This window comes from Ictidomys tridecemlineatus, chromosome 1, assembly GCF_052094955.1.
Source record: "Ictidomys tridecemlineatus isolate mIctTri1 chromosome 1, mIctTri1.hap1, whole genome shotgun sequence".
NCBI classification, from domain to species: domain Eukaryota; kingdom Metazoa; phylum Chordata; class Mammalia; order Rodentia; family Sciuridae; genus Ictidomys; species Ictidomys tridecemlineatus.
The window spans coordinates 131,845,232-131,857,948 of record NC_135477.1 but is presented as its reverse complement, the minus strand read 5'-3'; the positions used below and the strand labels follow the sequence as shown (position 1 = coordinate 131,857,948).

General features: G+C 35.4%; 1 protein-coding gene across 3 annotated transcripts in view; it reads left to right on the top strand.

The window, feature by feature from the left end:
- The window catches only part of Adamts19 (ADAM metallopeptidase with thrombospondin type 1 motif 19), a 248,026-nt gene that overhangs the window by 51,884 nt on the left and 183,425 nt on the right, over positions 1-12,717 (top strand). For 2 of the 3 annotated variants that reach the window (XM_078047942.1, XM_078047938.1), the window contains exons 4-5: positions 10,868-11,040; positions 12,210-12,293. In XM_078047942.1, coding sequence (XP_077904068.1) covers positions 10,868-11,040; positions 12,210-12,293 — 257 coding nt within the window. The remainder of the gene's footprint in view (positions 1-10,867; positions 11,041-12,209; positions 12,294-12,717) is intronic. The other variant, XM_078047950.1, reaches the window with a different exon arrangement.

The following is a 12,717-nucleotide window of genomic DNA, read 5'->3' as shown; positions in this document are numbered from 1 at the left end:
TCTATTATCTATCGTGGATAAGTAAGAAATCTTCTTTGATAAAGAAAAAGTTAAAAACACTTCTGGAATAACTGTGGTGTAGGCCAAGAGAACAGCTAACACAAAAGTCCTTGAAAGGGAGAGTACCAGTATCAATGGCAACATGGTTAGCTGTGGAGAGATCTTGGGAACTAGGTGGTTGGTCTGTTCTTGAATTTATTCAGCGACAAATTAGTACTTGAAGGTCTACTGTTTTAAGATAAGCTGGAATTTTTGACTTAACATAGAGTTTATTAAAAATTAGCTCACAAATAATTTGTCAACATTCACGCTACAGGGCAGGGGATATGACTCTATGATAGAACATTTGCCTGGCATACATGAGTCCCTGGGTTCAATCCCCAGCACCCTTCAGTACACACACACATGCACAATTACCATTCAAGCTACAATAGCTAGAACACATGAAATTACTTTGATGGCTACATATAGACTGTGAGAGGCATTTTTTTTTTAAATACAGAGGGATAGTTCTTATAATCTGACAGGTATTCAGGAGTGTAAACACTCTGTCTTTCCTTTTGTAGGGCTCCTATTGTGCTAATAAGGACAGCCCAGCAAATAGTTAGAAGCATGACTTGAGGGGAATCTAATGCCAACTGCAGGGAAGTGAGAGCCATCTCTTAGTTATGGTATAGGCGTGGCCACTATAAAACAAGCAAATACAGTGGTTCAAATATAGAATTTTTTTTCCTTGAATAGGTTACAGTTTATAAGTATTCAGGTGGGACAGGGAAGACTGGCCAGTCTGACCAATGACAACATCCAGTTGTCTAGATTCTTCCTATCTTATATTCACTATCCTCTGAAAGTGTTATCTTCTGCAATATCCACCTTATCTCACAGCACTTTGTCTAATTTCTTTCTTTTTTAAATTTTTAAAATTTTAATTTGTTATATATGACAATAGAATGCGTTTCAATTTATATTACATATATAGAACATAGGTTTTCATATCTCTGGTTGTACACAAAGTAATAATGACCATCACATTCCACCATCTTTTCTACCCCTAAGCCCCCTCCCTTCCACTCCCCTTTTCCCTTTTCCCCTACCTAGAGTTCATTTAATCCTCCCATCCCACCACCGCCCCTGCAGCATATTATAGTTGAGCATCCTTAAATCAGTGAAATCATTTGGCATTTGTTTTTTTCGGGATTGGCAAATTTCACTTAGTATTCTATTCTCCATCTCCATCGATTTACCTGCAAATGCCATGATTTTTAATTCTCTAGTAATACTGAGTAATATTAAATTGTGTATACATGCCACATTTTCTTTATCCATTCATCTACTGAAAGGCCTCTAGGTTGGATCTATAGTTTAGCTATTTGAATTGTGCTGCTATAAACATTGATGTGGCTGTGTCCCTGTAGTATGCTGTTTTTAAGTCCTTTGGGTATACACCAAGGAGTGGGATAGCTGGGTCAAATGGTGGTTCCATTCCATGTTTTCCAGGGATTCTTCATACTGCTTTCCATATTGGCTGAACCAATTTGTAGTCCCACCAGCAGTGCATGAGTGTGCCTTTTTCCCCACATCCTCACCAACACTTATTGTTGTTTGTATTCTCAATAGCTGCCATTCTGACTGGAGTGAGATGAAATCTTAGAGTCGTTTTGATTTGCATTTCTCTAATTACTAGAGATGTAGAACATTTTTTTCATATATTGATTGTATATCATCTTTTGAGAAGTGTCTGTTTAGTTCCTTGGACCATTTATAGATTGGGTTATTTGTTTTTTTGGTGCTTAGATTTTTGAGTTCTTTATATACCCTAGAGACTAGTGCTCTATCTGATGTGTGATGGGCAAAGATTTGCTCCCAAGATGTAGGCTCTCTATTTACCTCATTGATTGTTTCTTTTGCTGAGAAGAAACTTTTTTGTTTGAATCCATCCAGTGTATTGATTCTTGATATTAGTTCTTGTGCAGTGTCACTGGTTTCATTCCTAGGTCCTTGATCCACTTTGAGTTGAATTTTGTGTATGGCTAGAAATAGGGGTTTAATTTCATTTTGTTGCATATGGATTTCCAATTTTCCCAGCTCTATTTGTTGAAAAGACTATCTTTTCTCCAATGCATGTTTTTGGCACCTTTGTCTACTATAAGATGACTTAATTATGTGGTTTAGTCTCTATGTCCTCTATTCTGTACCTTTGGTCTACAAGTCTATTTTGGTACCAATACCATGATGTTTTTGTTACTATTGCTCTGCAGTATAGTTTAAGGTCTGGTAGTGTGATGCCACCTGGTTCACTCTTCTTGCTAAGGAATGCTTTAGATTTTCTGGGTCTTTTATTTTTCCAGATTAATTTTATGACTTCTTTTTCTATTTCTATGAGGAATGTCATTGGGATTTTTATTTCAACTGCATTAAATATGTACAGTGCTTTTGGTAGTATGGTCATTTTGACAATATTAATTCTACCTATCCAAGAACAAGGTAGATCTTAGCACCTTCTAAAGTCTTCTTTTTTAATAATTTATTTTAATTAGGTATATATGACAGCAGAATGCATTTTGATTCATTGTGCAGAATTGCAGCACAACTTTTCATTTCTCTGGTTTTACATGATGTAGTGTTGCACCATATGTGTATTTATACATGTGTTTAGAGTAATGATGTCCATCTCATTCCACCATCATTCCTGACTCCACCCTCCTTTCCACCCCTACCTCTTCTTTGCCCAAAGTTCCTCCATTTTTTCCATGCCCCCCGCCATTATGGATCAGCAGCCACTTATTGGAGAAAACATTTGGCATTTGGTTTTGGGAGATTGGCTTATTTGGCTTAGCATGATATTCTCCAACTCCATTAATTTACCTGCAACTGCTATAATTTTATTCTTTTAATGCTGAGTAATATTCCTTTGTCTATATATACCCAGTTTCTTTGTTCATTTATTGAAGGGCATTTAGGGTTGATTCCACAGTTTAGCTATTGTGAATTCAGCTGCTATAAACATTGATGTGGCTGTGTTACCTTGGTATGCTGATATTAACTTCTTTGTGTACAGATGGAAGAGTGGGATAGCTGGGTCAAACGGTAGTTCTAAAATCTTCTTTGATTTCTTTCTTTAGCATTGTGTAGTTTTCTTTGTAGAGGTCTTTCACCTATTAGTTAATTCCCAAGTATTTTAATTTTTAAAATATCTTTATTAATTTATTTATTTTTATTTTTATGTGGTGCTGAGGATCGAATCCAGGGCCTCACACATGCTAGGCAAGTGCTCTACTGCTGAGCCACAACCCCAGCCCCAAGTATTTTTTTTTTTTATGCTATTGTAAATGGGGTAGTTTTCCTCATTTCCCTTTCAGAGGATTTGTCACTGATATAGAGAAATGCCTTTGATTTATGGATGTTGATTTTGTATCCTGCTATTTTGCTGAATTCATTTACTAGTTCTAGAAGTTTTCTGGTGGAACTTTTCGGGTCTTCTAGGTATAGAATCATATCGTCTGCAAATAGTGCTAATTTGAGTTCTTCTTTACCCAACCATATCTCTTTAATTTCTTTCATCTGTCTAATTGTTCTGGCCAGTGTTTCAAGAACTGTGTTAAATAGAAGTGGTGCAAGAGGGCATCCCTGCCTTGTTATAGTTTTTACTTTTATCTTTATTTATTTATTTATTTTTATTGGTTATTCAAAACATTACAATGATTGCAGAATCACATGGGTTATACATCCACATTTTTACATAATGCCATAATAGTAACTGTTGTATTCTGCTACCTTTCCTATCCTCTACTATCCCCACTCCCCTCCCCTCCCATCTTCTCTCTCTACCCCATCTACTGTAATTCATTTCTCTCCTTATTTTTTCCCATTCCCCTCACAACCTCTTATATGTAATTTTGTATAACAATGAGGGTCTCCTTCCATTTCCATGCAATTTCCCTTTTCTCTCCCTTTCCCTCCCACCTCATGACTCTATTTAATGTTAATCTTTTCCTCCTGCTCTTCCTCCCTACTCTGTTCTTGGTTGCTCTCATTACATCAAAGAAGAGATTTGGTATTTGTTTTTTAGGGATTGGCTAGCTTCACTAAGCATAATCTGCTCTAGTGCCATCCATTTCCCTTCAAATTCCATGATTTTGTCATTGTTTAGTGCTGCATAGTACTCCATTGTGTATAAATGCCACATTTTTTTTTATCCATTCATCTATTGAGGAGCATCGGGGTTGGTTCCACAGTCTAGCTATTGTGAATTGTGCTGCTATGAACATCGATGTGGCAGTATCTCTGTAATATGCTCTTTTAAGGTCTTCAGGGAATAGTCCGAGAAGAGCAATAGCTGGGTCAAATGGTGGATCTATTCCCAGCTTTCCCAGGAATCTCCATACTGCTTTCCAAATTGGCTGCACCAATTGGCAGTCCCACCAGCAATATACAAGAGTACCCTTTTCCCCACATCCTCGCCAGCACGTGTTGTTTAACTTCATAATGGTTGCCAATCTTACTGGAGTGAGATGGTATCTTAGGGTGGTTTTGATTTGCATTCCTCTGACTGCTAGAGATGGTGAGCATTTTTTCATGTACTTGTTGATTGATTGTATGTCCTCCTCTGAAAAGTGTCTGTTCAGGTCCTAGGCCCATTTGTTGATTGGATTATTTGTTTTCTTATTGTTTATTTTTTTGAGTTCTTTGTATACTCTGGATATTAGGGCTCTCTCTGAAGTGTGAGGAGTAAAGATTTGTTCCCAGGATGTAGGCTCCCTGTTTACCTCTCTTATTGTTTCTCTTGCTGAGAAAAACTTTTTAGTTTGAGTAAGTCCCATTTGTTGATTCTAGTTATTAACTCTTGTGCTATGGGTGTCCTATTAAGGAATTTGGAGCCCGACCCCACAGTATGTAGATCGGACCCAACATTTTCTTCTATCAGATGCATAGTCTCTGATTTGATATCAAGGTCCTTGATCCATTTTGAGTTAACTTTTGTGCATGGCGAGAGAAGGGGATTCATTTTCATTTTGTTGCATATGGATTTCCAGTTTTCCCAGCACCATTTGTTGAAGATGCTATCCTTCCTCCATTGCATGCTTTTAGCCCTTTTATCAATTATAAGATAGTTGTAGTTTTGTGGATTGGTCTCTGTGTCCTCTATTCTATACCATTGGTCCACCTGCCTGTTTTGGTACCAGTACCGTGCTGTTTTTGTTACTATTGCTCTGTAGTACAGTTTGAAATCTGGTATCGCTACACCTCCTGATTCACGCTTCCTGCTTAGTTTTTAGAGGGAATGCTTTCAGTTTTTCTCCATTTAGAATGATGTTGACTTGGGATTTAGCATCGATAGTTTTTATGATGTTGAGATATGTTCCTGTTATCCCTAGTTTTTCTGGTGTTTATAACATGAAAGGGTGCTGTATTTTGTCAAGTGCTTTTTCTGCATCTATTAAGATGATCATATGGTTTTTATCTTTAAGTCTATTGATGTGATGAATTATATTTATTGATTTCCACATGTTGAAACAACCTTGTATCCCTGGAATGAACCCCACTTGATCATGGTGCACAATCTTTTGATATGTTTTGATATTCGATTTTCCAGAATTTTATTGAGAATTTTTTGCATCTATGTTACTAGATATATTGGTCTGAAGTTTTCTTTGTTTGATGTGTCTTTGCCTGGTTTGGGAATCGGGGTGATATTGGCCTCACCAAATGAGTTTGGAAGTGCTTCCTCTTTTTCTATTTCCTGAAATAAATATAAGAGTATTGGTATTAGTTCTTCTTTAAAGGTCTTGTAGAACTTGGCTGTGTATCCATTCGGTCCAGGGCTTTTCTTGGTTGGTAGGCTTCTGAAGGTGTATTCTATTTCATCCTGTGAAATTGATCTGTTTAAATTGTGTATTTCGTCCTGATTCAATTTGGACAAATCATATGACTCTACAAATTTGTCAATACCTTTGAAATTTTCTATTTTATTGGAGTACAAGTTTTCAAAAAATAATTTCTAATTATCTTCTGTATTTCTAGAACAAGAGAGGGATGCCCTCTTTCACCACTTCTGTATTTGTGAGATATGTTGTGTCTGTTGTGATATTTTCTTTTTATCTTATATGTTAGTAATTTGAGTTTTCTCTCTGCTTCCTTTTGTTAGCATGGCTAAGGGTCTGTCAATTTTATTTATTTTTTAAAGAATCAACTTTTTGTTTTGTCAATTGTTTCTATTGTTTCAATTTCATTGATTTCAGCTATGATTTGAATTATTTCTTGTCTTCTACTGCTTTTGGTATAGATCTATCTTCTTTTTCTAGGGCTTTGAGATGTAATGTTAAATCATTTATTTGTTGACTTTTTCTTCTTTTAAGGAATGAACTTCATGCAATGAACTGTCCTCTTAGAACTGCCTTCATAGTGTCCCAGAGATTTCTGTATGACTATCTGTGTTGTCATTTACCTCTAAAATTTTTTTCATCTCCTCCTTGATGTCTTCTGCCACCCATTGTTCATTCAGTAGCATATTTAGTCTCCAGGTGTTGGAGTAGCTTTTATTTCTTATTTTATCATCTATTTCTAATTGCATTCCATTATTATCTGATAGAATACAGGGTAGTATCTCTACTTTTTGATATTTGCTAAGATTTGCTTTGTGGCATAGTATATGATCTATTTTAGAGAAGGATCCATGTGCTTCTGTGAAGAAAGAGTATTCACTCCTTGATGGATGAAATATTCTATATATTTAAGTCTAAGTAATTGTTTGCTTTATTGAGTTTTATAGTTTCTTTGTTCAGCTTTTGTTTGAAAGATCTATCCAGTGGTGAAAGAAGTATGTTAAAGTCACCCAAAATTATTGTGGTCTATATGACTTTCGAACTTGAGAAGAGTTTGTTTGATAAGCATAGATGCTCCATTGTTTGGGGCATATGTATTTATAATTGTTAAGTCTTATTGGTATATGGTTCCCTTGAGCAGTATGTAGTGCTCTTCTTTATCTCTTTTGATTAACTTTAGCCTGAAGTCTACTTTATTTATATCAAATATCTTTATATAAAAGATGGAAACCCCTGTTTGCTTCTGCAGCCCATGTGAGTGGTATGATTTTTTCCAACCTTTCACCTTTAGTCTGTGGATATCTTTTCCTGTGAGATGAGTCTCTTGGAGGCAGTATATTGTTGGGTCTTTGTTTTTGATCCAATCTGCTGGTCTATGTCTTTTGATTGATGAGTTTAGGCCATTAACATTCAGGGTTATTATTGAGACATGATTTGTATTCCCAGCCTTTTTTTTTTTTTTTTTGGTATTTAACTTGACATGGTTTCTCCTCTGATTAGTTTTTTCCTTTAGTATAATACTTCCTTCTGCTGATTCTCATCATTGTTTTTCATTTCCTCTTTGTGGAATATTTTGCCAAGAATGTTCTGTAGTGCAAGCTTTCTAGTTGTAAATTCTTTTAAATTTGTTTATCATGGAAGGTCTTTATTTCATCATCAAATCTAAAGCTTACTTTTGCTGGATAAAATATTCTTTGTTTACATCTATTTTCTTTTAGAGCTTGGTTTATGTTGTTCCATGATTTCCTGGCTTTGAGTGTCTTAGTTGAGAAAAATCTGCTGATCTCAGAATTGGTCTCCCCCTAGTTCCTTTCTCTTGCGGCTTTTAAGATTCTATCCTTATTCTGAATGCTAGGCATTTTCATTATAATGTGCCTTGGTGTATATCAGTTGCAATTTTGTACTTTTGGTGTCATGTAAGCCTCTTGTATTTGGTTTTCCAATTTGTAATTTATGCTTGGGAAATTTTCTGATATTATCTCACTGAAGATTGTGCATTCCTTTGGTTTGAAAGCCTGTGCCTTCCTCTATCTCAGTAATTCATAAATTTGGTCTTTTGATGCTGCCCCATAATTCTTGAATGTTCTGTTCATGGTTTCTAACCTTATTCACTGTGTGGTCAACTTTATTTTCCAGATTGTATTCTTTGTCTTCCTTATCTGACATTCTTTCTTCCAAGTTACTAAGTCTGTTGGTTATACTTTCTATTGAGTTTTTTATTTGGTTTAATTTTTTCTTCATTTCAAAGACTTCTGTCTGTTTTTATTTTCCAGAGTCTATGTCTTTCTTGAGGTAATCTTTTCTACCTATATTTGCTCTCTTATTTCTTTGTTGGAGTGATTATTTTTTTGCCTGTATTTAATCATTTAGGTCATTCTCTAATTCACAGATTATTTTAATTATGAACCTCCTGAACTCCTTCTCTGACATTTCATTGAGTTTGCTGTCCATGGGTTCTGTTATTGTAGTATCTGATTTGTTTAGGGCACTTTCCTCCCTTGTTTTTTCATGTTGTCTATGTGTCTTCCTTTCTTGCAGTGTGGATCTATTACTGTTTCTACCCTATATTCTTGTAGTGCCCGGGCAGATTGTCTGTACATCACCTTGATATTGGGCTTCCAGACCCTGCTGGTGTCCCTCAATATATGCTACTGCAACTAAAGTTGATGGCAGCAACAGCCGAGGTTAACTCGAGATAACAGTGGAAATGCCCCACTCTGGATGCATCGTCTTACAAAGATGGAGCTGAAAGAGTGGGCCTTACACTGTCTTTGGGATGCCTGCTCTGAGATGCAGCTGCTTCTAGGCCCTTTCTGTTGTCAAAAGTTAGGCGCTACTGTGTGGGGAAGGCTATGGCGATGTCTGCAGTGTCCCAAGATGGAAGTGGGTTATGCTTGGGCTTCCAGGCGGGAGGGGGGTGGAGAGCTTGGAACCACCATCAGCCTGAGTCCTGTGTATTTCAGTGTGGGTGGTCCTGTGCCAGAGCCTGAGCTCCAGCAAGCGTCTGCCAGTGGCGGGATGTGCCTGGGCCTACTGTGAGCCTGGGTCCTGCACAGGTCCGTTTCTAATTTCTCGACCATGGCATGAAGCAGAGAGAAAAAGTAAGGGACAAGGAATTTTCTTTCCTGTTTTTAAATGTTTTCATTAATGCATTATAGTTACATCTAGTTGGGTTGATCGTCACCCATGCATGGACTTTAATTTGTTCCATTCTAAGTGCCTTCTATTTTACTACCCTCCTCCTTCCTCTACCGGTCTTTCTTCTATTCATTTACTTATTTTTTTTTTTAATCTATGATGCTTTATAGATACACACAGAGGTGGAATTCATGTGGTGTGTTTGCACATGTACATAGCATGATTTTTTGGAGTAAATTCTGCATTTCTTCTCCTGTCCCATCTCTCCTTCCTCCCACTCAATCTTCTACTCCACTGATCCCTCTAGGCTTACCAGATCCAACCCCTGCTTTTCCCCCAAAGACTTTGTCCTACCTTTTGCATATGAGAGAAGATGTTCAAACCTTGACTTTCTTGCACATACCATTCTGCCCATCTTCCATTCTTAAACATGCAGCTATGTGATCACACCCCATTGAACCACAAGCTAAGAATTGCTTCTGGTAAGCTAGTCACAGACTCAAGTAAAAGACAAAAGTGAGAAAGAATTTTCTATTCCTAAAGGAAAGAATAAACAATGAATATAAAGAGACAACCAATAATCTCTGCTTTACAACTTCTCTAAAATCTGAGAATAAAATGTGACAACATGTGCATAAATTGAAATTTCTCATATATATATATATATATATATATGAGAAATATATATATATATTTCTCATAATGCGTTCATTAGGTGTTGATCCTGCCAAGATGAGTCTGTTCATAAACTTGTAGGAGTGTTGCCTACTAAATATTACTGTGAGTTTATATGGTTCTTTTGCCCACTCCTAGGCTTTGGTATCTCCTATGGAAGATAACATGATATCTTCTCAGCTTTTGATGTTTCTATAAATAGAATCACACTACCTTCTGTGTTGTAACTTTCTTCCTTGCTCATCCCTATGAGGTTCATATGTATCTTCCACCTTGAAGCAATTGGTTTCTTTTCATTGTTCGGTAGTGGTTCATTATTTTTTGTTAAACAAATGGGCCAAAATTCATTTATCCAACTATTTCTTATATTATAATACATAAGTATAATTATAGTAATTATTATTATAATTTGTATTGCCCTGAGGGCACCAGAGAAAGATACCAATTACTCATTTAGTTAATTCTTGTGAGAAATGACTATTCAAGTCCTTCACTCATTTTTCAATTGAGTTATCTGCTATCCATAAATAGTGGCCTTTCATTTCTTTATTCTGAAAGTGCATTAAAATATTGCTCCTCATTGGTATGGTTTTAATTCTGAAAGTGGCATGGTTTGATAAAGAGAAGTGTTTAATTTTTATGTAGGCAAACTTATTTTGTTTGTATTTTCTCCTTGTATTTGGCCGTGTTTAAGGAATCTTTATCATTCAAAGGTATAACTTTGATGTGCTCCTGACAGAAAGTAAAGCCAAATTCTTGTTCATTTATAATGATTAAGAAGTTGTGATCACCTGCATGAAGTTAGAATGTGTGGAGCTTTCACTTCCAGTACTTAATTTATGTAATATGTTCAATAGTTGTGTCAAAAGAAAATTACAATATATTTTATTTATTGAGTTATTTTGTGTATATGGAATTCTGTGATAGAAATTTTACTAATGTGATCTTCTAAGCTATTATCAATGACTCTTTAGAAAGTAGGTAATATTATTATTCATTTTCCAGATGAGGAAGTTGAGATTGACTGGGAGAAACTGGTTTCCTAAAATGGCAGAGCTAATAAATGGCAGAAGCCCATCCTACCTGATTTTAAGTTTATACCCCAAAGCCAAGTACCATTTGAGATTTCATCTGTGCAGGGAACATAATTGGTTCTGTCACTACTATGAAGATTAACATTATTAACCTAACCAAGATAGAGGTACATTTAAAAATTTATTTATTTGTTGCAGATAAAGGAAGACCTAGGTCTAAAAAAATAGCAGAGAATGGAAGAGGGAAGCGGTATTCATACAAATTACCTCAAGAATACAACATAGAGACTGTAGTGGTTGCAGATCCAGCAATGGTTTCTTATCATGGAGCAGATGCAGCCAGGAGATTCATTCTAACCATCTTAAATATGGTAGGCAAACTTTAAAGTGCGCTTGGAATTTTTTCAAGAAAACTCTAAGGAAGAAATGTGTGAGTATTTATAATGAAGTTTTTTTTAAAAAAATTAACTCATTCCTGTTCCTTTCTTTTATTGACATCAATAAAAATATTGATTTGGTATCTTGGGTATACCAAAATGATTCATCTCCAAAGAGATGTCAAAATAATGATTCACTTGTAATTTAAAAAAAAACCTTTATTGTTAATTTTCATGTGGCAAAACTCTTTCTCTTTTATTCTTTTCTCTCTTTCTTTTTATGCCTTTATTTTCCTTCTCTCTTATAAAGGTCATTTGTTGATATCAGCCGAAATGTTACAATATTTGTTTACATGCATGACCCTACCAAAAGCTCTATAGGTTAATTAGGAGGTTGTATAAAAATAGATGTTGGTAATCACTGAGCTCTTACATATGTATGTAAAATTAAATGGTTATAGTTGACAACTAAAACCTAAAATTTACTCGATAAAATGTTAGCCAGCTAAACTTACATAGCTAAATTTAGTTAACAGTTCCTGGACTGAAGAAATCTAGTTTATATCTAGGATTCTAGGGATGTATCCTACCAACTTAATCCTTTGACTTCACTGTAATTCTGTTGGGTAAACTTTCTTCAAGGAAAAACTAGCAGATCGTAATAAAGAATAGTTCTTAGGGAAAATAAACAGAAATAAAGACCAAAGGCAAATCTCCATTTTTAATTCCAGTTACTATAGAAGGCAAGGTAAGAATCATTGATTCAGGGATAAGTTTACTGTTTTTACTATGTTTACTGTCACTTGACTGTTTTTCCAGTGGGCAGGGTTTTCACACTTCAGAGAATTCTGTCCATATCCTGCTGGATATTCTGTCCACTCCAGGAGTGTGCTAATGACGTAGCCTAATGACGTCAGTCTCCTCTATGTAGTAATTAGGCTGAAAGCATGGCTTTGGTTTGCCAGTTATATATTTTCTAATACAAATTAAATAAATGCTAAGTTTATTTTTAAATCAAACCACCATTAAAAATCATCTTATTTTCCAGCATTTTAAAATAAGATTTCTCAACCAAACTGAGACTTCCCCCATGTTTGGCCTTTAAGAAAAATCAAGATGTTTTTCAGTTTTACTTTAGGTTTTTAATTTTTATTTGTTTTTAGGTTTTTAACCTTTTCCAACACAAGAGTCTTGGTGTGCAGGTCAATCTTCGTGTGATAAAGCTTATTCTGCTCCATGAAACTCCAGTAAGAAAGTCTTGAGTTTTTATTCAATTAAGTGGGTAAGAAACTGTGTTCAGGAACTTTTAAGTAAAGGGAATGTTAGGGATATAGTTTTATTGACTTAAAATCCAGAAATATCCACTGAGTCACTTAAAGTATACATAAAACTGCCTTTTAGTGTTGCTTAATACCTCAATTTTTTTTTTCAAAAAATGGAATGTTTTTAGTTTCCAAGGATCCTGACAACAAACCTTAACTTTCCAAAATGTCACTTTAAAAAGCCATTTTAAATGACATATTTTTTCTATTAGTTAAACATGTGCTTTAAAAGCATTTTCTTATCTGTAGTTCGTTTAAATGTACCACAGTCTGTGGCATCATTTTGGCATACTACCTAACAGATACTTCAGAAAAATGTCGTTCTTAAATTGTATAAGAAATGAGTTAT